We start from the raw sequence: 27,945 nt of genomic DNA on the forward strand, positions 1-27,945 counted from the left end.
TCAAAGGGGAGGAGGGCACCAGGGAAACATTATCCCCAGCTCAACTCAGAAGAGGTCCAGGAAAACAGCAAGCTGACCCAAGAGAGATTTGTGGTCTGTGAGTCTGGTTGTACAGTACTTATACTATCATGAAGTGGGCTTGTTTCCTCTGTCTTCTTGGATGCTTGCTTGTGACTGAAGAAGTTATACCTGCTGCCGCCACCAAACGTGAGTGCCTTATCTCCTTCTTTTGATTGCTTCAGGACATCCATTTGGTGTCAGCTGACCAAAAGACACTGCCCTGGCTTGGTCTTCTGCCCTTAACAATAGCTTGATCTGCAGAAATTGGCAGGTGAAGCTTTTCAGGGAATGCAGGTAAACATGACAACCTACTAACATATGCTGGGCAAGGTGCTGCTAAAGACATAGGAACAAGGGTCAGTAAGAAAGTTGTCAGACTTCACAATTGTGAAAGAATCGTATTTGTGATCTTGTGTATGAAACCTAGCAAATTAGTTCTTCTGAATTAGTTTAACATGAAATACTACCCTGCATGCAGTATGTGGTGTTAAGTGGTTTTGTTTCTGAATCTGCCCTAAGACTTTCAGACCATAAAACTAGACATGTATCTGCACCTGTGGATACATAGCAAGGGAATAACAGATCCATATCCGTATGCTTCCTTCCACATCTCATATTCCATTGATAGGGACTGATGTGTATAGACAGAGTCTGCAGTATGTTAGAGCTGTATGTGCAACAACAGATTCTTGCCCCAAGGAGCTTGCAATTTAAAGCAGACCATGAGAAAACTGTGAAAGAAAGGTTCAAAAGGGCTAAAAATGGGGAGATGGTGTTGCCAGTTGGGAAGGATGGGAATCGTTCTTCTATGGTAGCCCTATGAACAATTGCTGCTGCAGAAGATTATAAAGTATTGTTGCCATTTTTTCATCCCTGAGAAATCTCGTGTGACTTTTAACATCTCCAAGCCAAGCAATAATTCAACGGGCATGACTCTCCCCCTATGATACTTCACCTTTTGAATATCTTCCTGTCATCCAGCTGTTAGAAACACAAAAATTCTTCCCAGAAAAGGATGACGACCCCAAACTAAAGCAGGGAAATTGCTAGTTTTTTATTGGCTTCTCACCCCTGTGTCTTTAGCTTTGGTTTTCAGACATTAGAAGAAGACCAAGCTTTCCAGATTATGAAAAGCTTCACCTTTGTGAATCAACCAAAACAGTCAGGACAGTAGCTCATGCTTTCACACATCTTTGGATGGAACTGACCACTTCAGAAGCCTCTGTGACAGACAAGGCACATACAAAGGTATTAGGTACACATTACATGCTAATATGTGCAAAAGTGTCCCAACAACACTCTTAAAAAGCAAAGCAATGGTAGAAGGGGAAAATGTAAAGCAAAGAGGAAGCAGAAAAGGGTGCCAGTTCCTCCCTCAACTCCCCATTTTTCTGCTGCAAATTAGTCCTCAAGCGCTGCCCCCCCCCCCCAGGGTTCAAAACACATTCACAAGCCAGGACAAGCATTCCTTTAAAGGGCGGCGGGAGGTAGGGGGAGGGGGCTCTCAGGAAAGGCAATTTGGAGCAAGAAAACAAAAGGTTAAAGGATGAATTTGCATCCTTTTGTATGGTTGCCAACCTTCAGGTAGAGACTGGAGATCTCTTGAGATTATACAACTGATTTCCTATCAACAGAGAGCCGTTCACCTGGAGCAAATGGATGCTTTGGAAGTCCAGCATACTTTGCATATGCAGTGGAGGCAGGTACAGTTGATGTGTGCATGGCTAATGTGATGTCTAGAATAGTCACTCTTAAAACAGCCCCTAGAATATCTCCATATGGCAATACCAGGAGCTTCTCGGGAATGGGGGGAGGGTCTGTTTTCCTGGGCTAAGGATGTAAGTAGGGAATACAGTATATTCTTTTTTTGGTGCAGTTTATCTCTGGAGATAGCCCATAAAATAAATGTAGCGATGGAAAAGCAACTAGGAGTGCAAAGCATCTATGTATAGCATCCAAAGCCAAGGGAAGAAAAAACATACATTTTAAATGTTTTCTCCTAATCCACATTATCTCTGACCTGGACAGCTCAAGCTAGCCTGATCTTGTCAGATCTTGGAAGCTAAGCAGGGTTGGCCCTGGTCAAGATTTGGATGGGAGACCTCCAAGGAATACCAAGGTCATGACGTGGAGGCAGGCAATGGCAAACCACCTAAGAACATCTCTTGCCTTGAAAACACTGTGCGGTTTTCCATAAATCAGCTGTGACTTGATGGCGTTTTTCACCACGGATCTACATTACTTATTAGCTTTCCACACACACACACACACACACACCAGGCAAGCTCCTCCCCTGATCTATGCATATAGTTTCTCAGTTTCTTTGAGATAATATGTGCATATATCTGTATGTGCAGAGACTCTGCATTTGCAGCCCATATTGGGGGGGGGGGGCAAAGTATGCCACCATGATTCTTTTTCGCCACCATTCCACCCATTCTAGGCCTTTAGAATAGTCTGAAAAGGACTATTTTATTCACAGAATTGGGGACAGGCAATCACTCCAGGAATAAGAGAGTATAATTTTCCGTATATTGCATAGAGTTAGAAGTGTAGGACATGTAGTCTCCTTCAAAAATACTTCCGGTTAAAGTGAATGTTTTGATAGAGGAAGCTTCTTTTCATCTGGTAGCAATTTACATGTTTTTATTTTAATGCTGCTCTTTCATAATAGGGAAAATCTCTCTCAAGCAGCCTTTTCAAATAGAATATTTGTTGTTGAGGCTGGCGCAAGCAAGGCTACTTTATAAAGCGTCTTATGCTTTAATTAAAATAAGCAAGGAATTCAAAGGAATTTTTTCTTGGGCTTGCATCCAGAGTGTCAGATTATGATACAGTTAGCAGTTTTGTTGCAAGAAGCTATGCAGTAAATACATATATTGAAGCCAGAAATCATATCATTTGAAGGTAAAATTCTTTGTAGTCTGCATATGTGTGTGTTAAGCCAACAAGCAAGAAATTTCCTGGACACCCTGAAGGATAGTGTAGTTGAGAGCAGAAGCAGGGAAGTGGAAGCAGTGAGGGAAAAGTCATGCAGTCCCATGCATTCCCAGCAAAGGTCTTCTTCTGACCTCTTTGCACTGTAGACAGCAGGAATTTGGCATAGTCCCTAAGGGAATCAGCAGTGTGTGCTGCCACCATTAATCCCAGGGTGAGTATTGGCAGTAAGGACAAAACAAAACCAGCAGCCAGTTTGGTGGGGGAATATAAAATCTTGCTTAGTTTGAAGCCTGTTTTGGTTTTTGAATGCTTTCTCAGTGTTCGCTCTTGAATGCCCCAATAATCCACTGACATCCTCCTGCTTTAATACTTATCCCATTCTTTCTCTTTCACATACAAAAGGGGACTGGGGGAAAATAGGGTTGCCAGCTGCAGACTGTGAAATTCTAGGGTAGCACCCAGGAAGAGTAGATTTTGGGGAGGGAAGAGAGAGCTCAGCAGGAATGTGGTACCAGGGACTCTGCCCCCTGAAGCTGCTATTTCCCTCCAAGGGAACTAAACTCTGCAATATCAAGATTAGTTTAATCTAGGAGAACTCTGGGCCCGCCTGGAGGTTGGTAACCTTGAAGAAAGGGTTGGGGGAAGTAGGATTTTAGTATGAAAAAGAGTTTGCCAGTCCTCTAAGTTTTAAAATAAACCTGCAAAGTAGATCGTAAAAATATTTATGTAGATGAAGAGCAGGCTCACATTGCCAGCTGTTCTGTATCCTGCACTGTTTGTTTTTAATACGCTGGGAGAGTATTCAGCTTTGATTTGTACTGCAAAGCCTGCAAATTTCCCTCAAGGCATTCCTATATATAAGTCTATTTTATTTTCAGTCATATTTATGCCTGAGAAACATGATACTCATCCCTGGCTGAATACAAATGGCCTATGAACACCCCACAGCCAGATTTAAATTGCACATTCAAATGCACACATATGGGTCCTGCCTCACTCCCACCCTTATGTTGTCCTCCGGCACCTCTCTGCTGCCTTAAAAAGCTACCACTTACTAAGTGGGAACAAATCTCCAAAGCACTTCCCTGTCACTTTTCCCTGCTGTCTGAACGGCTGCGGAGCACCAAGGAAGCACCTCCCATTCACTTGAGCAGTCGTTTCTCAGGAGCACACACAGCTCGTCCCTCTTCCAGCAGCGGGGCACACGCTATCTGACCACCCCATGGTGCCTCAGATTGTGCTGGCTTCTTTTCTGAGCTGAGCTGCTGCTGCCCTAAGCTGCCCGTCTTTACCCAGCCCCTGTCCCTGCCCCACTGCTACCACTACCAAGCATCATATTAATTACTGATGTAATTGCAGTTCCATATGTGGTTGCATGAGCATCACAGGCCCCACCTGATGTATACCATTTGTCACATTATTATTACAGGCAAACAACAGCTCTTCTGCCTCAGTTCACTTAGACTTAGTCCCGTTCTTATATAACTATATTCCATTGTGGCTTTTTTTTTTTAAGTGGTTTGGAGGTTTTACATTTCTGTGTTGTACAACTTGTGTGCTGGAGTAAATGATGGACAGGATTTTTTTTTTTTAAGGGACGAACACAGCAAGTCTACCCTTCGTTGTTCTCTACAAAGCCATGTAATCCATCCACCGTGCTTCCATGTGTTGTATGGACAGTGGGTATCATATACTACCATTAGTGAAGCATCACATAATAGGGTTCACACAATGACATAAGTATACTCTTGTGGCTTATTAGTATTGTTACTTTAAGGCTCTCTATAAAAGAGAGGCTCTGGTCTTGTGATGCTTACTAGAGGAGTTACGGAGATCAAGTTGAAGCTAAAGCTGTTAGGTGGGCTTTGCAATCAGGGGGGGGGGACTTGTGAGTGGGGGGGCCTTGCCAGTGATGTGTTGCTGTCACTTCCTGTGTACCTGGAAGTGATGTCACCAAGGGACACCAGAGACACTCTGGCATTTGGGCAAAACTCTATGGTTTTACCCAAATTCCAGCATCCCCCAGTGATGCACTGACATCATTTCTGAGAGCACAGGGAATGACAGCTGCCCATCAGGACACCACTGGTTTCCCCCCATTGTAAGAAAAACCCCCTACTTATAATACATGCCCAGTCTTGGCCACTGCAGCGGAAGAAGCCACACCACCATGAACTGTACAGGCAAACAGTTTCCAGCCCCCAATACCCGTGGATCAATTTCCCATTATTCCCTATGGGAATCGTTCTCCATAGGGAATAATAGAGTGCCCAGTAGATATTTCCCTCCCCCCTCACACTTTCTAAAGTGGGGGGGAGGGCCTCCAAACCAGGGAATCCCCTGCCCCCCCTCTCTCTCAACACACAAATACTTACTGGGTCTTGCTGCAGAACTTCACTTGCTCTGAAAACCAAAGCAAAAGAAAGGGAGGGGCTGTTCTCTGAGGAAACTGTTACTGATCCTTTCCCATGAAGTCCCTCCTGCTTCCTGCTCAGCCTTAAAGGCACACATTTTAAAAACTGTTTGCAGGTTTCTAAACCTGCAGGAGCTCTAAAACTACAGGATGACTGTGGGGGCGGGGCTTCCCCCGCTGGCCAGCTGGCTGGGGGAGAAGCCTGCCAAAATGGGGGATGCCCTGCTGGGACCTGGGGATTGGGAAGCCTAGGTGGCAGCAATTACTATCATCCATCTCCGAAACCCCCTAAGATTTTTCACAGTCTCTTACATTGAAAAAAACACAATGGCCGCTAGAAGAGGGGTGCAATATGTCTGCCAGCTCTCAGGCTAGGGTTGCCAAGTCCAATTCAAGAAATATCTGGGATCTTCGGGGGTTGAGCCAGGAGACATTGGAGGTGGAGCCAGGAGCAAGGTTGTGACAAGCATCATTGAACTCCAAAGAGAGTTCTGGCCATCACACCTTTTAAACTGCACACCTTTTAAACACCTTCCCTCCATTGGAAATAATGAAGGATAGGGGCACCTTCTTTTGGGGCTCAAAGAATTAGACCCCCTAATCCAATCTTTTTGAAACTTGGAGGGTATTTTGGGGAGAGGCACTGGATGCTAGGCTACAAATTTGGTGCATCTACCTCAAAAAACAGCCTCCCCAGAGCCCCAGATACCTGCAGATCAATTCTCCATTATACCCTATGGGAATCGATCTTCATAGGGAATAATGGAGTGCCCAGCAAACATTTCCCTCCCCCCTTCCCTGCTTTCTGATTACCCTGAAGCGGGCGGAGGGCCTCCAAACTGGAGGATCCCCTGCCCTCGCCTGGGGATTGGCAACACTATGTCAGGCTGCTTGTCTTGATATAAGGGGGGGGGGCTCCTAACAAATTTAGTTAGAGAAACAGAGAGGAAGTCAGAAAGATTCCTCCATCTGTCAATGTGCCATGCTTTGAGTGACTACTACCTCCAGGGAAGAGTTGCAAGATTGGACATGAACAATAAAAGTTAGTGTGCCTTTCCAAACAAGCCCTAAATCATTGAATTAGTCACATGTGCCTTGGGGCAGGTGTATAAAAGACTGCCGCCCTTCCAAGGACTCATACATTTCAAGCAAAGATTACAGTCATAATTTGTTTCTTGGTATGAATCTGAGCTGCCTTGGTACATCCTATTATTTCAGTCATCCAAACTATGCAACATTTGTTGTGGTGCAGGCCTGGGCATGCCAAACATGCATTCTTGAAACTTCCTAGTACCATTCCATAATGCTCCTGTAAGTATCCAGCTGTTACCAATTTACATGCAACTATTACTCATTTACAGTCCAACAAAAGCATTCACAAGTGTTTCTGAGAATGAAAAAGACAAGTATATAAAGGATGAGAAAGTGTTCATTCATGTGCCTTACAAAAAAGTCCTTTTTTGTAACTTTTGATGCCATAGGCTAAGGGAAAAAAATCAAAGAGTCGTGGTTTAATCATGTGCTTTCTTTATGTTATGACGTTTCATATATTGATGGAGAAGGTTAAGGCAATGTGATGCTACATGTGATCTTAGAGTTCTGTGGCTGGAACTGTAGATGTGTTCTGCCTTGCAAAACTTCGGTGCTGAGGGAGGCTGATATGCATTGGGCTCATGAAGCTGAGGAAAAAGGTATATTCTTCCTTCCTGGCAGCATCTCCCCAGCTGAAAATGGCTGGGTTGAGTAGGTTGCCAGTGCCGGATTAAACCCTGTGGACCCCACTAGGCAGTTGAAATCTTGTGGGGGGGGGGCTTGCAAATTATCTCAGAGTCTGAGCGCCTGCCCCACCACCCCTGCTGCAGCCTGCAGGCACCTTCTTAAAAGCCCCTTTGACAAAGCTACAGGGGAGAGGCAGAGAGGGACAAGCCTGGCGACAACACCAGCAGCAACTGCACCAGGCAAGCTGGGCAAAGAGCAGCTCAATTGCTGGCTGTGTGTGCAGGCTAGGAGGGCTGCAAGAAGGGGGAAAGCCGGCCTGGAGCCCCTAAAGGCATGGGGGGCCATAGGCCAGTGCCTACTTGGCCTAACTATTAATCCAGCTTTGTAGGTTGCTTTATGCTCCCAGTAAGGAAAAAAGACAGGCACAGTACAAATACCTGTCTTTTTCTCTGCAACATTAAAAGCAATCCAGAGGGAGTTGCAAATCAGAGAAATAGTGCACAGAGAAGAATTAACTTCACTTTATCCAGTGCTATGGGTTAGAGTTATCAGCCTCCAGGTGGGGCCTAGAAATCTTCCGCTTCTACAACTGATCTCCAGATGGCAGAGACCATCTCCCCTAGAGAAAATGACTGCTTTGAAGGGTGAACTCTATGACATTGTACCATGCTGAGGCCCCTCCCCTCCCCAAATCCCTGCCCTCTCCCAGATCTACCCCCAAAGTCTCCAGGTATTTTCCAACATAGACCTGACAACTCTAGCTATGGTCCTGATCCATGCTTTTTAGCTCCAAACTGCACTTCTGGAGTTCCAGTCAGAAAACCTGGCATCATGTGTTGTATGGCCCTTAAGTGAATGGAAAAAAACCGATAGGATCATAGAAACACAGTGATAAACTTAGAGTCCAATGGAACCTTAAAGACCAACAAAGTTTTAATCAGGGTGTATGTGCACATACACTTAGTTGGTCTTTCAGGTGCTGCTGGACTAACTTTGTTCTGTTGCTTCAGACCAACACATCTACCCACCTGGATAAATGGGGATGCTTTTCTGTTTAGAATTCCGGGATGTGATGACTCGAGGAAGAGCTTCTTCCCATACCACATTCCATAGGAGGCTCAGTGGCTGGTCTTCTGATCACAATAGGTGGAATGAAAAGCTTTACCCTTACTGGGAAGATGGGGATGCCAGATGGGAGAACTGCTGGAAAGGTAAGCATTATGCAGGCAATGCTGAATCACAGAGATCAACAGCTTTGCAATGTATTATTTTTTATTATACTGTGTTTATATGAAAACAACCGCATGTGACTATAAAAGCCCAGCCAGGAAAATTATGCTTCTTTTTGGTGAAATTAAAATGGCTTTCCTTTATAACAGAGGTGCTGCTAAAATGGGGAGGGAAGTTAAATGACGAGGTGCTGTAAAAGAATTCTCATTCTTGGGTGCCAGGCCCTAGGCTATTTGTACTATGACAGCTGCAATGGCATCCAGTACAAAGCCAACAAAGGCAAAACAGGACATTTGCGTGACATCCACATCTGCCTCTGAAAAATTCTGCAGAGAGACAGACAGAGGTGGTGCTTTGGCATTATTTCCGTGGGACTGCAATTATATACACCATCTGCTGGTATGTGGGCTTATTTCATGTTTTAAATTTATGAGTTTTGCTTAGAAATCTTGTTTACATTCCGAAATTAGTTGTGATTTCCAAATCAACTGGTCTGCTTAGCTGAACCCTTTTCCTTTTGGGAAGCTGCACTAGATGTTAATATGAGTCAGTCTGCCTGCTGTGTATGTTAAGTGCTGTCAAGTTGCTTCCGATTTATGGTGACCCACACTGTCCTCCAAAATGTCCTATAATGAATTACTGTCCTCCAAAATGTCCTATAATTAACAGCCATCCTAAGAGCCATGGCTCCTTTGACTGAGTGAGATTGACTGACTGAGTCTGTCTGCTGGTAGCATCTATTGGCCCAGTGCACATGCATGGAGTTTCTTTTTCAGCCTGTGCAGCTATTTCTGTTGATATGGATTAATCATGCAAATAGCAAGCTGGTCACAGGGGCTGACAGCTGTGAGCACCATGTACTGGCATTGCCTTTCAGGCTTTTTACTTATTTTTGCTCAACGCCTGCTCCCATCTTTATTTCCCTAATGGAAACTTAAGGTGACAATAGCAAAATAATAGTAAAATTGCAATTAAAATTAATAGCAATATCAAGAAAAAGAAAACTAACATTAAAATGAATCCAGGTCAAATCTAATCTAATGCCTGCTTTAAAAAAAGCATTTGGAATTCTGCAAGAAAAATATCTGCTTTAAAAATAAACATTTGAACTTAACTTCTGAAAGGGCTGCTGAGCATTCCTTGACAGTGAGTTTGATAACTTGGGGTCACACTTGTAGAGTTGCCAAGTCCAATTCAAGAAATATCTGGGGACGTTGGGGGTGGAGCCAGGAGCAAGGGTATGACAAGCATAATTGAACTCCAAGGGAGTTCTGGCCTTCACATTTAAAGGGACCACACACCTTTTAAAATTCCTTCCTTCCATAGGAAATAATGAAGAATAGGGGCACCTTCTTTTGGGACTCAAGGAATTGGACTCCCTGTTCCAATATTTTTGAAACTTGGGGGTATTTTGGGGAGAAGCACTAGATGCTATACTGAAAATTTGGTGTCTCTACCTCAAAGAACAGCCACCTCAGAGCCCCAGATACTCATGGATCAATTTTCCATTATTTCCTATGGTAATAAGTCTCCATACGGAATAATAGAGTTTCCAGCAGACATTTCCCTCCCCTCCCCGCCCTTGCGTTCTGATGACTCTAAAGCAGGGGGAGGGCCTCCAAACCGGGGGATCCCCTGCCCCCACCTGGGGATTGGCAACCCTAGGTCACAGTGAAGGCCTGTAGCTTTACTGACTTTCACTGGCATAAGGTACCTAGAGCAGAGCTATTAGGGTTGCTAGCTCCAGGTCAGCAAATTCCTGAGGAATTTGGGGATGGAGCCTGGGAAGGGCAGGGTTTAGGGAGAGAAGGAACCTTAGCCAAGGGAGACTAATGCTATGGACACAGTCCACCCTCCAAACCAGCCATTTTCTTCAAGGAAACTAATCTCTGTAGCCTATGGTTGCCAACCTTCAGGTGGGGCCTGGATAACTCTCGCTTTTATAACTGATCTCCAGCTGGCAGAGATCAGCTCCCCTGGAGAAAATGGCTGCTTTGAAGGGTGAACTCTATGGCACGATACCATGCTGAGGACCCTTCCCTTCCCAAACTCTGCCCTCTCCTAGATCCACCCCCAAAGTCTCCAGGTATTTTTGAACACCAGCCTGGCAACCTTAGTAGTCTGGAGATTAGTAGTCCAGGAGATCTCCAAACACCACCTGGAGGATTTCAACCCTGAGTATAGGCTCTCAGGTGCGTAAGACCCGCATCTCATAATCCTTCCTTATCCTTTTCTGTAATGTGGGGATAATAATACTTGTCCACATTACAGGGTTGTGCATTAAGATAATGAATGCATAGAAGGGGGAAGTATTTTGAGCATTTTGGAAAATGTTGGAAAATATTTAATGGGTCATGTATCTAATTTAAATACAATTTTAACCTCCTAAGGGGGAAGGGTACTGGCAAGTTTGACTAGTGACAGCCCAGCTCTGGTGGGATCCAATGTGACCTTCAGTGTGAATCTGATGTTTCCCAGATGTCAAAAAGAAGACAATGACAGCAACATAGTATATGATAGAAACTGCAAAAATCGTAAGTAACAGAAAGAGACTCATTTTTTTCTGGATGTTCATTTAGGGTTTCCCCCCTTCCTTTTAAATTTGAGTGATTGTACACATATAGGGGGAAATATTGTCATGTATAAATAGAAATTAATAGATGGGCAGCCAAAAAAATTCTCTTTTGAAATTAACAGTAGTGAGATGGGTGAAGGTGTAAGTGGTTTGCTACAACCTTCTTTCCACAGAGTCACTATAGCTGTGTGGAAATAACACTGACGAGTGACCTGGTGTGAATTCCTTCTACATAGTACTGTTTCCACACCAGGATAACCATATCAAAGGATACATTTCCCCCCATAAAGCTTATAACTTAATACAGAACTGATTGATTTGTGATCAAAAAGCACAAATGACTGATTGTAGTTTGTCATGGAGATGGGGGCAAGCAGGGCTTTTTATCCTGACCTTGCACTGTTACCCCATTAGCTTAAAAAGTCCCACAATCTTGTTGTCTGATTAATAATGGAGACTTCTGAATTCCTGTTAGGATCTTTGTCCTATGTCTCAAGGTTCCTGTGGTTGAAAGCCAGATAAATGTTGCAAACTTGCGGTCTATAGACATTTAATTGTTCTGATCTATCTTGAAAGGCTTGAATTAGGTGGTGTTATTGTTGTTGGGTTGTTTTTCTGTTTTGTTCTTTTGTTCTTTTAGGTTCTTCAGATTATTCAGATCTTTCTGACCAGTACGTATATAACTGGACTCAATGGATTGATAGTTGTGGCACTCAAAATTGCACACACAACAACAGCCACAATGTATTCCCTGATGGAAGACCTTTCCCACACTATCCTGACTGGAGGAGAAGAAACTTTGTGTATATGTTTCATACACTTGGTCAGTCCAACAAAGTAGCTTGTCTTTTTACTATTATATGTGGCACTATTAAAAGTTCAAAGTTCTATATGAATTTCTTTAATGTTCACTATTAAGGATTATCTGAGATAAATTTATCAACAGTTTTTGAGAGAACAGTCTGCTCAGAACTGCTTTGAGAACACATACATTGTTTTACTGAATTCTCTAAATTTTAGAAGGTCAATTTAAAAAAAAATACACAACTCTCTCAAATAAAACTGGAGTCCAGTGGCACCTTAAGGAACAGTAACATTTATTCCAACTTTATTTAGGTTTCATAAGTCAGAGCTCACTTTATTGGATGCGTACAGTTACATTTCTCCCAGTTGCATGTTATGGTTATAGGATAAAAGTTCAATTTAAAAGAAAAACTGTTGTAGTTGTGCAGTGCCCTTATTCTAAGTATATAAGGTCCACCTGAACACCCCTTTCTCCTTTTCTGTTAAAAAACAAGTAGTTGAGCCTGTTATTCATTTTACTTCATTTATACCGGACTTCCTCCCCATAGGTACCCAACAAAGTTTACATTGTTTTTCTCCCCTCCATTTTATCCAGACAATAACTATGTTAGGTAGGTTAGGCTAAGAGTATGTGACTGGCTCAAGGTCAACCAGCAAGCCTCCATGGGATAGTGGCGATTTGTACCTGGATATCTGACCTAGATTCCTATTTTGGCACTCTAGACACTACTTTACACTGGAATTAGATAACAAGGGATTGCTAAAGGGGGACAAAAAGACTGCAGATAAGTGATCATGTCAGAAGACCTGTGCTTTCATCAATATTTTGAACTGAGGGAACAAAACATGAAAAACTAGGGTTAACTGAAAACAGTCTTCTCTGCTGACAGTAACTCTCTATGGTTGTCATGAGCCCTGACGAGAAGGAGCTGGAAGGTTTAACAGACCTGGAAGAGTTGCCAGCCAGTTCCTCAGCTGAACAAACATTAGCTGGCCCATCAATCACTCTCCAGGCACCAGTGTCAGCTGTTGATGATCAATCTCCTCCAAGCTCCCCCCTCCCATCTCAAGAGTTCGAAACAGGCTCCAGAAAGAACTTTCAGAGTGAAGACATGAGACATGCCGATGTTTCAGATCTCTCAGCTCTGAGTTCTAGCAGAGTCACTGTCACTCAGGGAGCAGGCTGATTGAAGCCCCCATATAACTCCCACCCAGGACCTGGTAACCTTCTGGAAGCAACAAGTCTATTCTCTGGCTTGCATCCACGCTCCTTCCTGATCCTGACCTGCTTGATTTCCTTGGCACCCGGACCTTTTGGCTTTTGGACATTGACTTCTGATTCTGGTTTGTGATTTTGCATTGGTAACCTGGCTCCTCCTGGACTTTGACCTTGGACTGGCTTTGGACTCCTGCCTGCCTGCACCCTGAGAACGTGACAATGTTCTTGATCAGCAATCCCTTTCAGCCCTAATACTTTAGTTTATTTCATGATTCATGTTCTCTCCACTTTTGCCCCTGGCACTCATCAATCAATTCTTAATTATCTGTTCATGGTTTTCTTTTGGGAGGGCAGGAGAAATTAAGTACAGCATTATGCTTTGCAGACAAGACTACTGTTCATTATTTTATTGTGATCATTTCCTAACAGTGCTATAACAATTATACTCATTAAAAAATAAGCAGTGGCTTTGCCTACAAAGGGGTTCATACCCCCCCCCACACGCACAAACCAGAGCCCCTAGAATTGGAAAATAACCATTGTCTCATGATTGTTGCATCCAGTTACGGGATGAGGGTGAGGGGACCAGAAAGTCATTAACTTAAAAGTAAATGGAAACAAGAATGACTGTTTACATTGGACAGCCTGACACTACATTGGCAGTTTATGCTTTAAACATCCCCACAAAGCAGGGCTTCTACATATAAAAGACACTCTCACAATAATAGTATTCAATTTTTTCTAATACTGTGGTTGTGCTTCTCAGGGGTTTGGCTTTTAGCCTCCTGAAACACTAGAAAATATCTAGGAAATCAAAAAATGAAGGAGAGGGTCAGAAGTTTGATGTTAGAAGTCTGGTCTGTATGCAGAATGCCCTAGGGTTGTCTCCAGTTAAGTTTAAATCCCTGTTGACTGCCAAAGTATAGTCCTTATGTGGACAATACCATTTTCTCTTTGCCTAACCTACTTCACAAAGAGGAGTGTTTTTGTTGTTTTTGTTTCAGTTTTTATGGTATTTTCAGTAAACTATGAGTGCTTTATGCAGTTTAGTAAAATGAGTGTTCATATGACCTTTCCCGAAGACGAAGAACAATAACACTCAGCACTACAGGCTACAGCCTTCCCCACCTTTTCATCTTTTCACAGGGCAGTACTATCAAAAGACAGGAGGTTCGTCAGCCATTGTTTCCATTAACACAACAAATATCACTCTTGGCAGTCACATTATGGAAGTGTCAATTTACAGAAGAGGTTTTCAATCATATGTACCAGTAACAACTGCAAGTGCTATTTATGTGGTAACAGGTGAGTGGGGAAGCTTAAATCATACCTTGGCACATCTGGACTGTTTAATTTAACCTAGGTATTCAACATGGACATGATAAGTACTGGGATATCCTTGTTCTTCCAGCCCTGTGTCAGCCATTAATCCACAAGAGATGTCCATGATAATGTTTTAATCAGAGCCAACCACATGGACTAGGGTGGATTGCATGAATCTTTCACAGAGAATAAGCACTAGGATTGGCAGGTTCCCACTAAGCACTATACAGAGAGATTTGGGAGAGGGATGAAGAAGAAGATATTGGATTTATATCCCGCCCTCCACTCCAAAGAGTCTCAGAGCGGCTCACAATCTCCTTTACCTTCCTCCCCCACAACAGACACCCTGTGAGGTGGGTGGGGCTGGAGAGGACTCTCACAGCAGCTGCCCTTTCAAGGACAACCTCTGCCAGAGCTATGGCTGACCCAAGGCCATTCCAGCAGGTGCAAGTGGAAGAGTGGGGAATCAAACCCGGTTCTCCCAGATAAGAGTCCGCACACTTAACCACTACACCAAACTGGCTCTCCACAACACCAAACTGGCTCTTGGATGTTTAACTTTCCCAGCCAGTCGCTTCTCTTCATACATTGCATTTCACCAGTCTCTTCTCCAATATGAGAGAAAACAAATAAGTTCAACTGGCCAGGATAGTTTGCAGGTCTATGGCTGGAGGAAGGTTTGAGAACCTGTGTTTGCCAAGATAATGTCTGGTCCTGCCACCTTTTCTTTTTTAAACAAAGTCCATGAAACTATCTGTTTTCAATTCAGCCATAGCCTGAATGTTTCTTTTGACTTTATTTTATATGCAGATACTATCCCCTTATATGTGAACATAACTCAGAAGAATGATCGCAATGCTTCAGACCATATCTACATCAAGGACATCCCTATTACATTTGAAGTCCATGTTCATGACCCCAGTCACTACCTGAACCACTCTGTCATTTCCTACAGCTGGGATTTTGGGGATGGCAATGGCTCTTTTGTTTTCAGTAATCCTGTTTCAGTGCACACATATATGCTTGTGGGAAATTTCAGCCTTAACTTGACTGTCGAAGCTATTATACCTACCCCTTGTGGACCCGTGACACCTCCTCCACCATCCCCTACCTTCCCAGGTAAGAGTCTGCAGATCAGCATAAAGTAAGTGAATTGGTCAATTCTATTAACAATTCTAATTTGTAGCAGTCATCAGCAAATGGTTTGGCATCTCCCACAGATTCTGATTTGCTACTTCTTCTGCATTTAACACCCTGACTGGACGAGCCAGGCAAGGCAATATTAATGGACCATGCCTAAGCATACTTCACCTTTCCTATCCCTTGCTCATACAAGCTTTCCAATAAGCAAACCCCTGAAAGGAGTAGTAAGGCACCCAACATCAGAAACACAGCTAACCAAGGAGGCAGAGACCATTGTATGTTTTAAAAAACCTCTCCCCTGCTGATGGGTGAGTTGAAGTACACATTTTTATTATGCCATATATTGGCTCTGAAGATTGTTCCTGCCTTACCCCAATGAGTTTTGACATCCTTATACCTACGTGACTGCCATTAAACTAAACTGCCAACCCCGCATGGTTTTGCTTAAATTGTAAGCCCAGATATTTTGCTATGCACAAAATCTTTAAAGAAACTATATACTGTACGAGGGTTCCACTGTTACAGCCAACCAGCAATGAACAGAAGAACAGGCATTGTCATTTGGAGGAACATGTGAAGCTCTTTATACTGAATCAGACCCTCAGTGCATCAAGGTTAACACCGAGTACTCAGACTGGCAGTGGCTTTGTGGGATCTCAGGCAGAGGTCTTTCACATTGTCTCCTCCCCAGTCCTTTTAACTGGAGATGCTGGGGATGGAACCTGGGACATTCTGCGTACAAAGCAGAGCCACGCTGACCCACAGCCCTTCCCCAATTTTGTTTGCCTTTACTGAAGGGTATGAAACATATCCAGTCTCAATTAAAATGCAGAATAGTGAGAATCCTACCAGGTAATTTTCCTGCCCCTCATTGCAATGAATGAGCTAGAGACCAAAAGAAGTCACTGTTTGAAATGTGTTGATTTAAGTGTATCTACATTAACTTATTTCCTTTCCGCTTGATTTAGTGTTAACAACTAAAGTGCCTCCTAATGTGACAACTCCTCGCTTTGATAGTTTAATGGAACTTCCAACAGGAGAAAGTCCTGCTGAAGGATGCCATATTAGTCGATATGGACAGTATAAATCATCGCTCTCCATTGCAGGTATGCTCTCCATCAGTAAGGAAAGGCTACTGTTTGACAGGGTACAATGGAAACCCCTTTGTCAGGTTGTCCTAATTGTACAAGGAAGTGTTATCCTCACAATGTGTGCCTGATATCAGGTAATGGGACACATTTCAGAAGATTATCTATTCTGCAGCTTCAGTAAAGGGACAGTTTTGGCCATAGTCAGTCTTTGTTATCAGTCAGGCTACATGCATAAAATAGATTAAATCCATGTTGTTGAGCATTCTACGAAGCAGACTTGCCAATAAACATTTGTGCTTATTTAGAAGATCTTTGTCCTGCTTCTTCATCAGGCTGTTCTGTATTTGCACACCCTTTCTGACACTTCTGCAGAGTTGTTGTCCTTTTAAATGCATCGCACAAGTAGAGCAGTTGAGACACAGCTCTTCCTCAGCATTTCTTTGTTCGTATAGCAAACTCAAGCAAGAAGACCTTCTCAAAATGAGATTCTCACCGCATTGATTTCAGTGGACCTTGTCTCTAATTTAAATGTGCTTAGATTCACAACCCTAAGTTGCCATTTGAAATAGATTGCCGTTTGCATTAATCCTGTAGGGTAGATCATACAATTAAATAAGCATCTAAAGCTGTAGTCCTGTGCAGCCTTACTCAGCATTAAGCCTCATTAAGTGGGATTTACTTCTGAATAATTTTGATTGTGTCTTTCACTGCTTTAAAAACCTGCTAAGTCCAACAGTTGCACCTAAATCACAGCAGAAGGCAGAAATCTTATACAATTACAATAGTTGTAATGCGTTTGCATACTCTTTGGGAGGAGGCAATGGGGTGTGTCCCCACTGTATGTTTCTTGCAGTGCTGCCCTAAGCAGAGTTGCATCATTCCAAGTCCATTTGCTTTAATGGGCAGTCTTTTGCTGATAGTCTTCAGACTGAAATAAACTCAGGTATTAACTAAGAGAGGCAGCCCCATGGCGCAGAGTGGTAAAGCTGCAGTACTGCAGTCCAAGCTCTCTCACACCCTGAGTTCGATCCCAGTGGAAGCTGGGTTCAGGTAGCCAGCTCAAGGTTGACTCAGCCTTCCGAGGTCGGTAAAATGAGTACCCAGCTTGCTGGGGGGGAAATGTAGATGCATGGGGAAGACAATGGCAAACCATCCCATTAAAAAGTCTGCCATGAAAATGTCATGATGCAACGTCACCCCAGAGTCGGAAACGACTGATGCTTGCACAGGGGACTGCCTTTATCTTTATTAACTAAGAGAGCCATCCTGAACAGCTCTACTCAGAATCCTACTTAGGGGCTTACTCTCAGGAGAGTGTTCTTAGGAGGATTGCACTGTAAGTTTCCAGATAGTATGTTTTTGCTGTCAAAGTTCTTTTCTCAGAAATGCTGACGTTTTGCTCATTGGCTTCTTCTGCCAGAGGGGATCCTTGGGATAAGTATTATCCAAATGACAAGTATCCAGGGGACAGCTGCTCAGATGGAGAACTCCGTGGTTGATTTTGTGGTAACCTGTGAAGGAAGGTAAATGTTTTTATTAATGTGGCAACTTTGCCTGTTATCAGACTTTTGCCCTGTAGACAGAGGTGGCCAAACTGTGGCTCAGGAGCCACGTGTGGCTTTTTCACACATATTGTGCGGCTCTCAAGCCCCCACCACCTTGTTGGCTGACTTGAAGAAGGCATTTTTCTCTTTAAATCACTTCTCCAAGCCAAGCCAGCCGGCTGCTTGAAGAATGCATTTAAAGTTAAAGTTGCTTAATTTTCACCTTTGCTTTCTTTCCACCTTTTTTCACATTTCTTTCCACCTTTTCACATTTGCTTTCTTTCCACCTTTTTTCCCCTCCCTCCCTTCCTTCCTTTCCTCAAAATCTGCTGTTCATGTCTTGCAGCTCTCAAACGTATGATGTTTATTCTAGGTGGCTCTTATGTTAAGCCAGCTTGGCCATCCCGCCTATAGACAATTACAGCACTTAGCTCACTAACGGTAAAGCAGGGGCCACACAGAGAAATCCACTGTAACTGAAGGCTGCTTGCATTATTTCAGGGGTGTCAAACAGGTAGTTCGGGGGTCAAATCAGGTCTCCAGAGCAATTGACTGTCATTTGCTTCCTTCTCCCTCTCTCTTGCTTCCTTCTGCCTAATAGCTTGCTTTGCAAGGCTTGCTCAATTGCACAGGAGCTACAGAGCAAAACCTCCATTGGCTGAGGAAGGGGGAGGAATAGAGGGAGGAAGGGGGGAGGAATAGCTTGCTTTGCCAGGCTCTCTCAATTGCAATTGAGAGCACTTAACTTGCTGACCAGATGGAAACAGCAGCATTCCAATTTTGTGCATACATTTGTGAAAGATTTGAACATTGTGAAATTTTCTACACATATACCGCAAGTTTTGCAAGACGGTCCCTGGAGGAAGGATCTGGCTGTCCAAAATGGGCTTTACTTTGCTAGTGACCCGTTGGAGCTCTTTTTGGATTCATGACTTGGATTTATAGATAATTTGGACTGATATATATGTGTGTGTGTGTGTGCGCGCGCGTGCATAAATATGCACATGCAGTATGTAAAATTATGAGGTTGCTGAAATGCACTTTTTTCTTGTATGAATAACATTTTGTAAATATATTTTTCACAGTGGTTTTGATTTATCTGGTTGCAACTTCATTCCTCTGTGTAGCCTATTGTGTACCTAAAGTTTAAGTTAAGCAGGTTAACTTAGATAGGAGACCAGTAATGAGCTCCAATGTTGCTCTACAGCGGCAGGCAATGGCAAACCACCTCTGCTCATCTCTTGCCTCGAAAACCCTATGGTCCTTGGGTCACCATGAGTCAGTTGTGACTTGAAAGCACATGATGATGATAACACTTTGATCATTATTATCACTACTGGCATGCTTATATAAAGCAAGAGAAGCTGACCACACTGGCAATATACCATTATTGTTGTGGAGTCATGTGCACATGCAGATAAATGTTCACAGAGAAATAAGAAGCATATACCTGATCCTCTTCCTCTCCATTTATCAGTTCACAAATAGAAACTAGTCATGGGGAAATTCTAATTGGCTGTTGTTTATGAATGTAGAACAAACCTATTGCTGATACAGTAGGGATATTTTAATTGGTTTGTTCTAAGTTTAGCTCTTATAGTTTTTGCATTCCACTCCAGCAACAGGGCACAGGTGTGCATGAGTTGAACACACTTTCATGTGGAGTTCAGCTTCTCTTCAGTTCCCTTTTTTCACTTCCTCAGCATCCTGTCTCTTCTACCTGTCTTTCTTCCTTGCTCCTTCTTCCATATTTTCTTTTGTAGACATTCCCCTCCACACCCGTTGTAATCTCTCTGCTACTTCCCGCATCCTTTTCTTTCCTGAACATTTTCAGATGTCTAATTTGATCTCCATGAAATGGAAATTAATTTAGAATGATGGAATATTCCAGGGGTGGCCAACGGTAGCTCTCCAGATGGTTTTTGCCTACAACTCCCATCAGCCCCAGCCAGCATGGCCAATGGCTGGGGCTGATGGGAGTTGTAGGCAAAAAACATCTGGAGAGCTACTGTTGGCCACCCCTGGAATATTCAGTCTGGTTTAATTTCAGTGGTTTCAATGCAATTGTTATATATATCTGCTTTAAAAGTGTGTCAGGAACTATACAGAGAGAGCTATGCAAGGCCTTGTACACTTTTAGATGATTTGTAAGGCATCTCTTTTTCTGCTAGGCCTACAGTGAATGGTAAGAAATGAACTTCTTTTAATGCCTGGGGGCAGGAGGAGGGTGATGATTGAAATTTAATAGCTAATTTTTGTATTCCACTGCCTTATACCAATACTGTTGGTTTTATGTTTGTTTGTTTATTTACAGAATGTATACCTCTACCTTTTAGCCTCAGTCATGACCACCAAGGCAGCTAATAACTAAAAACAGAACAATATAAAACGCAACACAACATGAATAAAAAACAAAATGAAAATACATAGAAAACACAGAAACATCAACTAAAACTTTGGGAGAGGACAGAGGGATCATTGAGGGAATGCCAGGAGAAACAAAAAAGTCTTCTCCCACTAACAGTCTTTTGCTGGTAGTCCCATGGCGCAGAGTGTTAAAGCTGCAGTACTGCAGTCGGAGCCCTCTGCTCACAACCTGAGTTCGATCCCAGCGAAAGCTGGTTCAAGTAGCCGGCTCGAGGTTGACTCAGCCTTCCATCCTTCCGAGGTCGGTAAAATGAGTACCCAGCTTGCTGGGGGAAAAGAGTAGATGACTGGGGAAGGCAATGGCAAACCACCCCGTAAAAAGTCTGTCGTGAAAAAGTTGTGAAAGCAATGTCACCCCAGAGTTGGAAATGACTGATGCTTGCACAAGGGACCTTTCCTTTCCAGACTGAAATAGAAGGAGACAGATAAATATACCTGGGAAGGATTTCCAGAATCCTGATTACCACAACCAAGAATGGCCTGTCTCTGCTTACTTTCCATCTAATCTTAGAAGGTGGAAGCACCCAGAGCAGGGCCTTGGAAGATTATTGTAGTGGTTGAAGAGGTTCACATGGGACTAGGTTGTCCTTAAAGTATGTTGACTCCAGGCTAGAGAAGCCTTAAAGGTCAGCTATCTTTCATGTTTGAATAATTAGTTTAATGGAAAAGTGGCAGTCATAATGTAGCTGGCTACTAAGTAAGAAATGTGATCCATTCTCTTTTGGATTTTCCCTCCTTAGTCTTCCTACAGATGCCTGCACTATAACAGCTGACCCCACATGTCAGGTCTTACAGAATGAGGAATGTGACCCTGTTGACATCACTGACCAGTGTTTGCTGACCATAAGAAGGGCCTTCAATGAATCTGGAACCTACTGTGTAAACATCACCTTGGGAGATGCAGCAAGCCTGGCTCTCACAAGTACTCTAATATCCATCAGTGGAGGTAAGTCCTGAATGAATCTCTGCATTCGTTCCCCATTGGTTCTCAATTAAGTGTTAGACAGCTGTCCCTCAAAACCTAGACAACATTTCCCAGAGGTGGTCCCATGCAGACAAGCTAGATTCCACAGCAGTCCCTATCAGCTATATTGATGCCCATGAGTTTGCTGGAGCCTCAAAGACATGTAGGCTGTAGCATACCCAATCCCCAAAGTAAGTACAGGCCAAACATGCCCTGAAGCTACTGTCTTCAACTTGTTGTTCAAGCTGCAGGACCATTTTCAAGAACAGCAGAAGGAGTTCTCATTGCCTGTGGTTTCTTGGTGGTACTGGCTGCTGTATTGACTTTCTTCCTCTACAAGTAAGTTCCTGGATCTAGACTCTTAATTATCTCAGAAGAAGATTTCCACTGTATATGCAAGGGTTGTTTTGTGCTGCTGCGGGATTAAAGCAGTCAGCCTGGAAATTAAACTGGACGGGGGTTCTACATGACACATAATATTCTTCATAAAACTCTAGTAATGCCCATCCACAGAGGCACACATTTACCGGGAAGAGTGATTCACCACAGATTCTGCTTCTCCCTTCAGCCCCCCTTCTTCACCTTTACACTTAATTGCTTATCTGTTTTTGTACATGGGAAGGGATTAAGTACTTCTCATTTGTAGACAAAGCCATTGGTCTTTATTTTCGAGAGGCTTTGGTTCCATCCCCTCTTCCAAGAAACAAACCCAATAACTAACAATTGATTCATGAATGCCATGACCTATGGTAGAACAGAACTGGAAGTAAATAACAATGCAATCCAGTGCATATATCATCAAAACTAAGTCCCAGTGAATTCAACAGGACTTATTTTTTACTATATATGCTTTGGACTTACTGGTGTGTTGAAGATTTCATCCTAAACTGGAAGGAAAGGGAAATATAATGAAATGATAGCTCTTAGGGTCTTACTTTTATGGTCCTCACTAGATAATTGCAGTGGCAGGTTAAGTTTTGTTTTAAAAATCACCACAATAAATTGTCTTTTAAAAGATAGTAGGACATTCGAAAAAAAACATGCAGTTTGTGGCCTGTAACCTCACTGACATTAATTAAAACTTATGAAACAAATAGTGGCAATTCTAGGCAAAATGAACCCAATGAGTCATTATGCAGAGATTTAGAAATTGCTGATAAGTGCCAGCTTCACACGCAACTTTCTTTTCTGTATGCTATTCCAGCAGCTGTCTATGCAAAGAGTAAATGGACTGGTAAGCACAATGAACTTATTCTACATGGAGCTCGCAGTATTGTTAGGCTATGAATAATGTATGCTTGTCAGGTAGGGGAAAGTTAGGAAGCAAAGGATGGGATCTGAAAGGATGTCTTGGGCTTCCCAAATTCTTTAATTACTTGAGAATCAGGATATGATATATCTAGTTCTGCACTGGTCCATAAAGTGTAGATTAACAAATCAACACAATAGAGTTAAGGACAGTTTGGGACAGATTGGCCTACAACCCTAAAGAAAGTCCCAGGTTTGCAGAAAAATCTATTTTTTTAAAGGAGTGATTAAAACTCCCCCAAACAATAAAAACATTTGTAGCTTTATGAAAAGAATGTCCACTCAACTCTCAGTTCCCATTTCAGAGGTTGTTCTATACCTGCAGCAATATTGCAGAACCTTCCAAGCCCTAGTTTAGCTATGGGAAAAGCAGGGGTGGACTTGGAGGCCAAAAGCATCTCCTCTTTCTCTCCCCCATCATGTTCCCTGATGGAGGAGGACCTGCCTGGCAGCAAGCACCACAAACTCACTTCCCACACCACCTGACCCAGTGGCCACCATACTACTGGGCCTGGCTTGCCAGCAGCCAATATATGACTCAGCCTAGCCCACTAGTAGCCTCTGCACAACTTGGCCAGACTTTTCCTGAGTAGAAACTGCTAGGGGGAGGAAAGAAAGGAAGGGTGAAAACGGGGGAACAGATAAAGGTTGACTAGAAAGTAGCGAAATAAGAGGCTGTGGTTCAGCGGTAGAGCATCTGCTTGGTAAGCAGAAGTTTCCAAATTCAAACTTCCAGTTTCCAGCATTTCCTGTTATGGATTTGGAAGCAGGTGACATGAAAGACCTTTGCCTGAGACCCTGGAAAGTCACCACCCTTTTGAGTAGATAGTACTGAATTCAATGTGCCAAGGGCCTGATTCAGTATATGGCAGCTTCATGTGATCAAGCAAGTAGGAAAGGAATAGACAACGGGTGGCCAATGGTAGCTCTCCACATGTTTTTTGCCTACAACTCCCATCAGCCCCAGCCAGCATGTAGGCAAAAAACATCTGGAGAGCTACCGTTGGCCACCTTGGAATAGACTATAGGGGCTGCCAAGGGAAGGTAAAGAATCAGGGTTGCCAGGTCCAACTCAATATCTGGGGACTTTTGGGGTGGAGCCAGAAGCAAGGTTATGATGACAAGCACAATAGAACTTGGAAGGTGGTTCTGGCCATCAAATTTAAAGGGACTGTGCTTCTTTTATAAATGCCTTCCCTTGACTGGAAATAATGGAGGACAGGGCACCTTATTTTGGGGCTCATAGAATTTGACCCCCTGGTCCAATCTTTTTGAAACCTGGGGGAGAGGGTTGAGAAGAGGCACCAAATGCTATACTGCAAATTTGGTGCCTAAAAAAATGACCCTCCCAAGACCCAGATACCAACAAATTGATTCTCCATTATACTCTACGGGGACCGGTCTCTATAGGGTATAACGCAGTGTCCAGGAGACATTCACCCACTCACCCTGCTTTCTGAGAATGCTGAAATGGGGGGAGGGCCTCCAAACCAGGTGATCTCCTGCCCCCAACTGGTGATTGGCAACCCTAGAAAGAGGAATTAATGGGGCATAGGATGATGACATGCTCCCCATCACCACAAGTCCTTGGGATTCTCTGTTTGTAAAACCTTAATGTCAGGATGTTCTTATTACAGTATACCTTGCATCTTGGTAGAGCAAAAAAATGTTTTCTAAAAAAGATCACCAATAATATCTATTTTTTTCCCTTCATGGTCTTGTCCCTGGAAAGACGTTGCTCTACAAATGTGGTGTAGTAAGCTGGGTGGTGAACAGCAAGCAGTAAACATTTTAAAACTTTCTGTTGGTTTTGTATTTTTAAATCTGCTTTACCTGGAGGTGCAATTATCTGCTTTGCTAATTACATCCGACAGCTCTCATGGAATTCATTAGAACGTTGATGTTCTGGGCAATGGTATTTTGTATGGGGAGAATGAAATGGCTTGGAGACTTCTATTTTTACTGCAGTTTTGTTAACATCATGACAATGCATCATCACAGGAAGACCTTTCAGTGATTAATTTGAAAAATATTTCTTTCAGGAGATACAAAGAATACAAGCCTATTAACCGGAACACAGGACAAGCAGCCAAGAGTGAGGGGCTGAATGTTTACTTCAACCGTTTTAAGGCTGTTCTCTTCCCAGCAAACAATGAGAAGGATCCACTCTTAAAAAACAAGCTTGGGATTATCTAACTCTCTAGCATAAATTCTGCTGTTTCCATTCATTTGGGGCCTTACGTTGATTTGTTATTCAATGGAAGAATATATTTTTCAAATGAAGGGTTCTATGACACGTTGCCAGCATGTGCAGAAGTAATAGCAGTAACTGCTGTTCAGTTTATTTAGAAGTATAAAATGGCACCTCCTTAAGAAATGGAACATTTTATTTGCTTATGCTCTTAGTTATGCTACAGTATATTAGGGGAAAACATTTAAACTGATTATTTATATGCCATTTCCTAAACGAATTATTCAGAAATATCAGAACACCTGTGTTGGGGAGAAGATTTCCCTCCTAAAGAACCTAAACTCCTAGGAAGTCAGTCCCACTGAGCTTGGAAAGAATTATGCCTCAGTTTCCCCAGTTCCATGGTAAGAAGCATACATTTTTCAGTTTGGCAAGTTTGAAAACTGTAATTGACAGCCGTAAAAGGTTTGGCCGCTCTGCATATCGTTTAGGCAGGTAACATCAAATAGATACATAGAACCAAATTGCTCTTGGCTAACTGAACAAACTCTACTGAGTTGCTGTCTCTTTCCTCCATCCAGTGCACTACTGGAGAGCAGTTTCCCTATCTGTATCGAGGAGCACTGGTAGGCAATGGGCGCTAAATTAGTTGAGGCACAGTTCCCTTGGGATATGCTTGGGGATGTCCACAGGCAGCACATTCATACCTGCTCATGAATCTTCAGCCCATACTAGTTTCAAAATGTTATGGAGTTGCTTTGCACCATATTACACTTCACTTCCAGGAATATCTCTCCTGAAAGAGACATATCTGGAAGTGTGAGAAGTTTTTACATGGATGGGCTCTGCCACAAAAAGGATATGCTTGCATTATTTTGCTTTAGAATCAGAGACCAAAACAAAGCCTCCCCCCATATCCCCCCATTGATAAGCATTCCAGTCTGCTTACTGCCACAGCTGTTGTACTAGCAAAGTGAGAAATCTCATGCTGGTATGTGGAACCAGCTGATTCATCCACACTCTTCTAACTTGGTGTCGTCAGAGTTCACAATGGTGCAAGTGGTGGAACCAACAGTTTAGTTTATTGGCACAATATTAGGATGCTGGATGAAAGGGGTTCCAGAAGGCTGGAAGAAAAGAAATTCAATAAAATGTCAGTAGTCTGCAATTATTAGTGAAGAAATTTTATTTTAGAAAGGTTTGGCAATGTGAATTAGTTCCACCAGCTTCATTTTTTAGTGTTGGTTCAGGCATACACACACATATACAAAAGGCTAGAGGGTAAGAGTAAGTGATTGCAGAACCAATATCTGTAATTTGATTTTCCAACATGGGGTTGGATCATAAGTGGTTGTGGGAATTGGGGGCTCATTTGAGATCCAGACAAAGCTCTGGGTAATGCTGGGGATTCTTTCCGTTCAAGAGTTTTCTTGGTTGAAACTGGCCTATCCAGGCTGGAAGATGACATTGCGTCTTTTTTCCTTGCAAGAATGTTCTGAGAAATGGTATGGTGAGAAAGAGTTAAAGCTTCTCTTTCTATGTACTGTGGTTCCAACCCCCTACCCTATGCAGCTGATTTTTAAGGTTAAAAAGCACACTGAGATGATGTATGCATCTTACCTCATAGGAAGCAGGGGTGTGATTTCCGTTTGAAAGTAAAAGTGGTGAGAACAGGACATGCCATTTATTGCAACTTATCAGTTTGGAAGGCATAGCAAGTTAAAGCCAGTATGTTTCTGTTAACTGAATGCTACATTCTACACAGGCACCACCATGTATATCCAGAACTTTTAGAAACTGTAATTTTTAGCTAGGCTGTAAAAATGTAATGTGTATCTGGGAACATCCTTACTAAATCTTCTAATGGGCATCTGGCCATGAGAGGGAGGGAGGTATATTCTCATGCAATGTATAATAAATATCTTATTTTAACCCACACAAATTGCCTGTGTTCAGACTTACATATCTTTCTCAATACCAACAAACTACATTAATCCCTGCCTCCACTTCCCACCTGGACATCTTTACCAGTCACAGCGATAACTAATGCATGGAGTCATGGACAAGTGTGCATGGTTTTGGGTTTGCTCTGTATGATGCATATCTACTAGGAGATTCACAATGTCATCCTAAACAGAACTGTTCTAAGGCCAGTGACTTCAGTGGACATAGAAAGGTGTAACTGCTTAGGGATGACACGGTTAGCCAATCATTATTTCATAGCATGTGGGGACACATTTAAAAATCTGCATGTACAGAGCAATCAAAACGAATGTTAATGCAGAAATTGTGGAACATTTGTCTTTGTTCATGGGTGGTTTTCTTTTCCTCAGCCGTTCTTGTGCAACATCATGAAACTATCACCATTTCAGCACTTCTGAAATGCATAAATCACAGTCTAGGAGGACAGCAGACAAGCAAATCTCAACCATGGAACTAAAGTTTAACTATCATATTAAGGTTATTTATATGTGTATATGTACACACACATTTCCTATGATAGCATCAAACCATTATATGGGAAATTGGTACAGAAAGAGACTTGCTATCTGCTTTCATAGCTACTGTTGCTAATATTGCACTATTGCTTTCTCTGTGTCATACCTGCTGCTTGGTTTGGACCATCAGTATTGGGACTGGTGTAGCCAACATATTCAGAGAGGCAGGGGGAGAAATTACCCTGGAAAAGGACTCTACCCTGGCACTGCCACTGCCCCACCCAAAGGAGAGAGGGAACACTGACCTGGCCAGCCCAGAGCAGGAGATATCTGGCCAAGATGGCTGGGCAGGGTGAGTCTGGTTTGAGCAGTCCTATTCCATCCCTCAGAGTGAGGTGAGGCCCAGGACTGAGTGGCTGGCTCCAGTGGGGGGGGAGGGGGGTTCTCTCTGCAGCACAATTGGTTCATTCAGAGTTAAACATTTTTTAAATCCAAGATTAGGCTAAGAGAGGGTGCAGCCACACAGTGAAGATTCTGTTGCCCTGGCATCACCAGC

At 43.0% G+C, this 27,945-nt stretch overlaps 1 protein-coding gene across 2 annotated transcripts; it reads left to right on the forward strand.

Moving 5' to 3' along the window:
* GPNMB (glycoprotein nmb) lies at positions 1–26,893 on the forward strand. 2 transcript variants are annotated; one of them, XM_060248653.1, is made up of 11 exons: positions 1–207; positions 8,191–8,343; positions 10,753–10,896; positions 11,578–11,760; positions 14,107–14,265; positions 15,094–15,402; positions 16,395–16,532; positions 17,938–18,040; positions 21,229–21,434; positions 21,704–21,791; positions 24,803–26,893. In XM_060248653.1, the coding sequence occupies exons 1-11, from the start codon at positions 129–131 to the stop codon at positions 24,954–24,956; spliced, it is 1,716 nt and encodes a 571-aa protein (XP_060104636.1). In that variant the 5' UTR covers positions 1–128; the 3' UTR covers positions 24,957–26,893. The 2 variants fall into 2 exon arrangements, with proteins under 2 accessions (XP_060104636.1, XP_060104635.1); XM_060248652.1 differs by having other exon boundaries at positions 2–207; positions 21,698–21,791.
* Positions 26,894–27,945: the final 1,052 nt, after the last annotated feature.

This window comes from Heteronotia binoei, chromosome 10, assembly GCF_032191835.1.
Source record: "Heteronotia binoei isolate CCM8104 ecotype False Entrance Well chromosome 10, APGP_CSIRO_Hbin_v1, whole genome shotgun sequence".
NCBI classification, from domain to species: domain Eukaryota; kingdom Metazoa; phylum Chordata; class Lepidosauria; order Squamata; family Gekkonidae; genus Heteronotia; species Heteronotia binoei.

What these genes read in the sequence shown, in the direction of transcription:
- GPNMB (XM_060248652.1), top strand. Translation starts at nt 129, where the DNA reads ATGAAGTGGGCTTGTTTCCTCTGTCTTCTTGGATGCTTGCTTGTGACT. An exon ending in GTATATGTTTCATACACTTG is followed by an intron (nt 11,761 to 14,106) that starts GTCAGTCCAACA and finishes ATCTTTTCACAG; the next exon opens with GGCAGTACTATCAAAAGACA. An exon ending in TCTAATATCCATCAGTGGAG is followed by an intron (nt 21,435 to 21,697) that starts GTAAGTCCTGAA and finishes TTGTTGTTCAAG; the next exon opens with CTGCAGGACCATTTTCAAGA.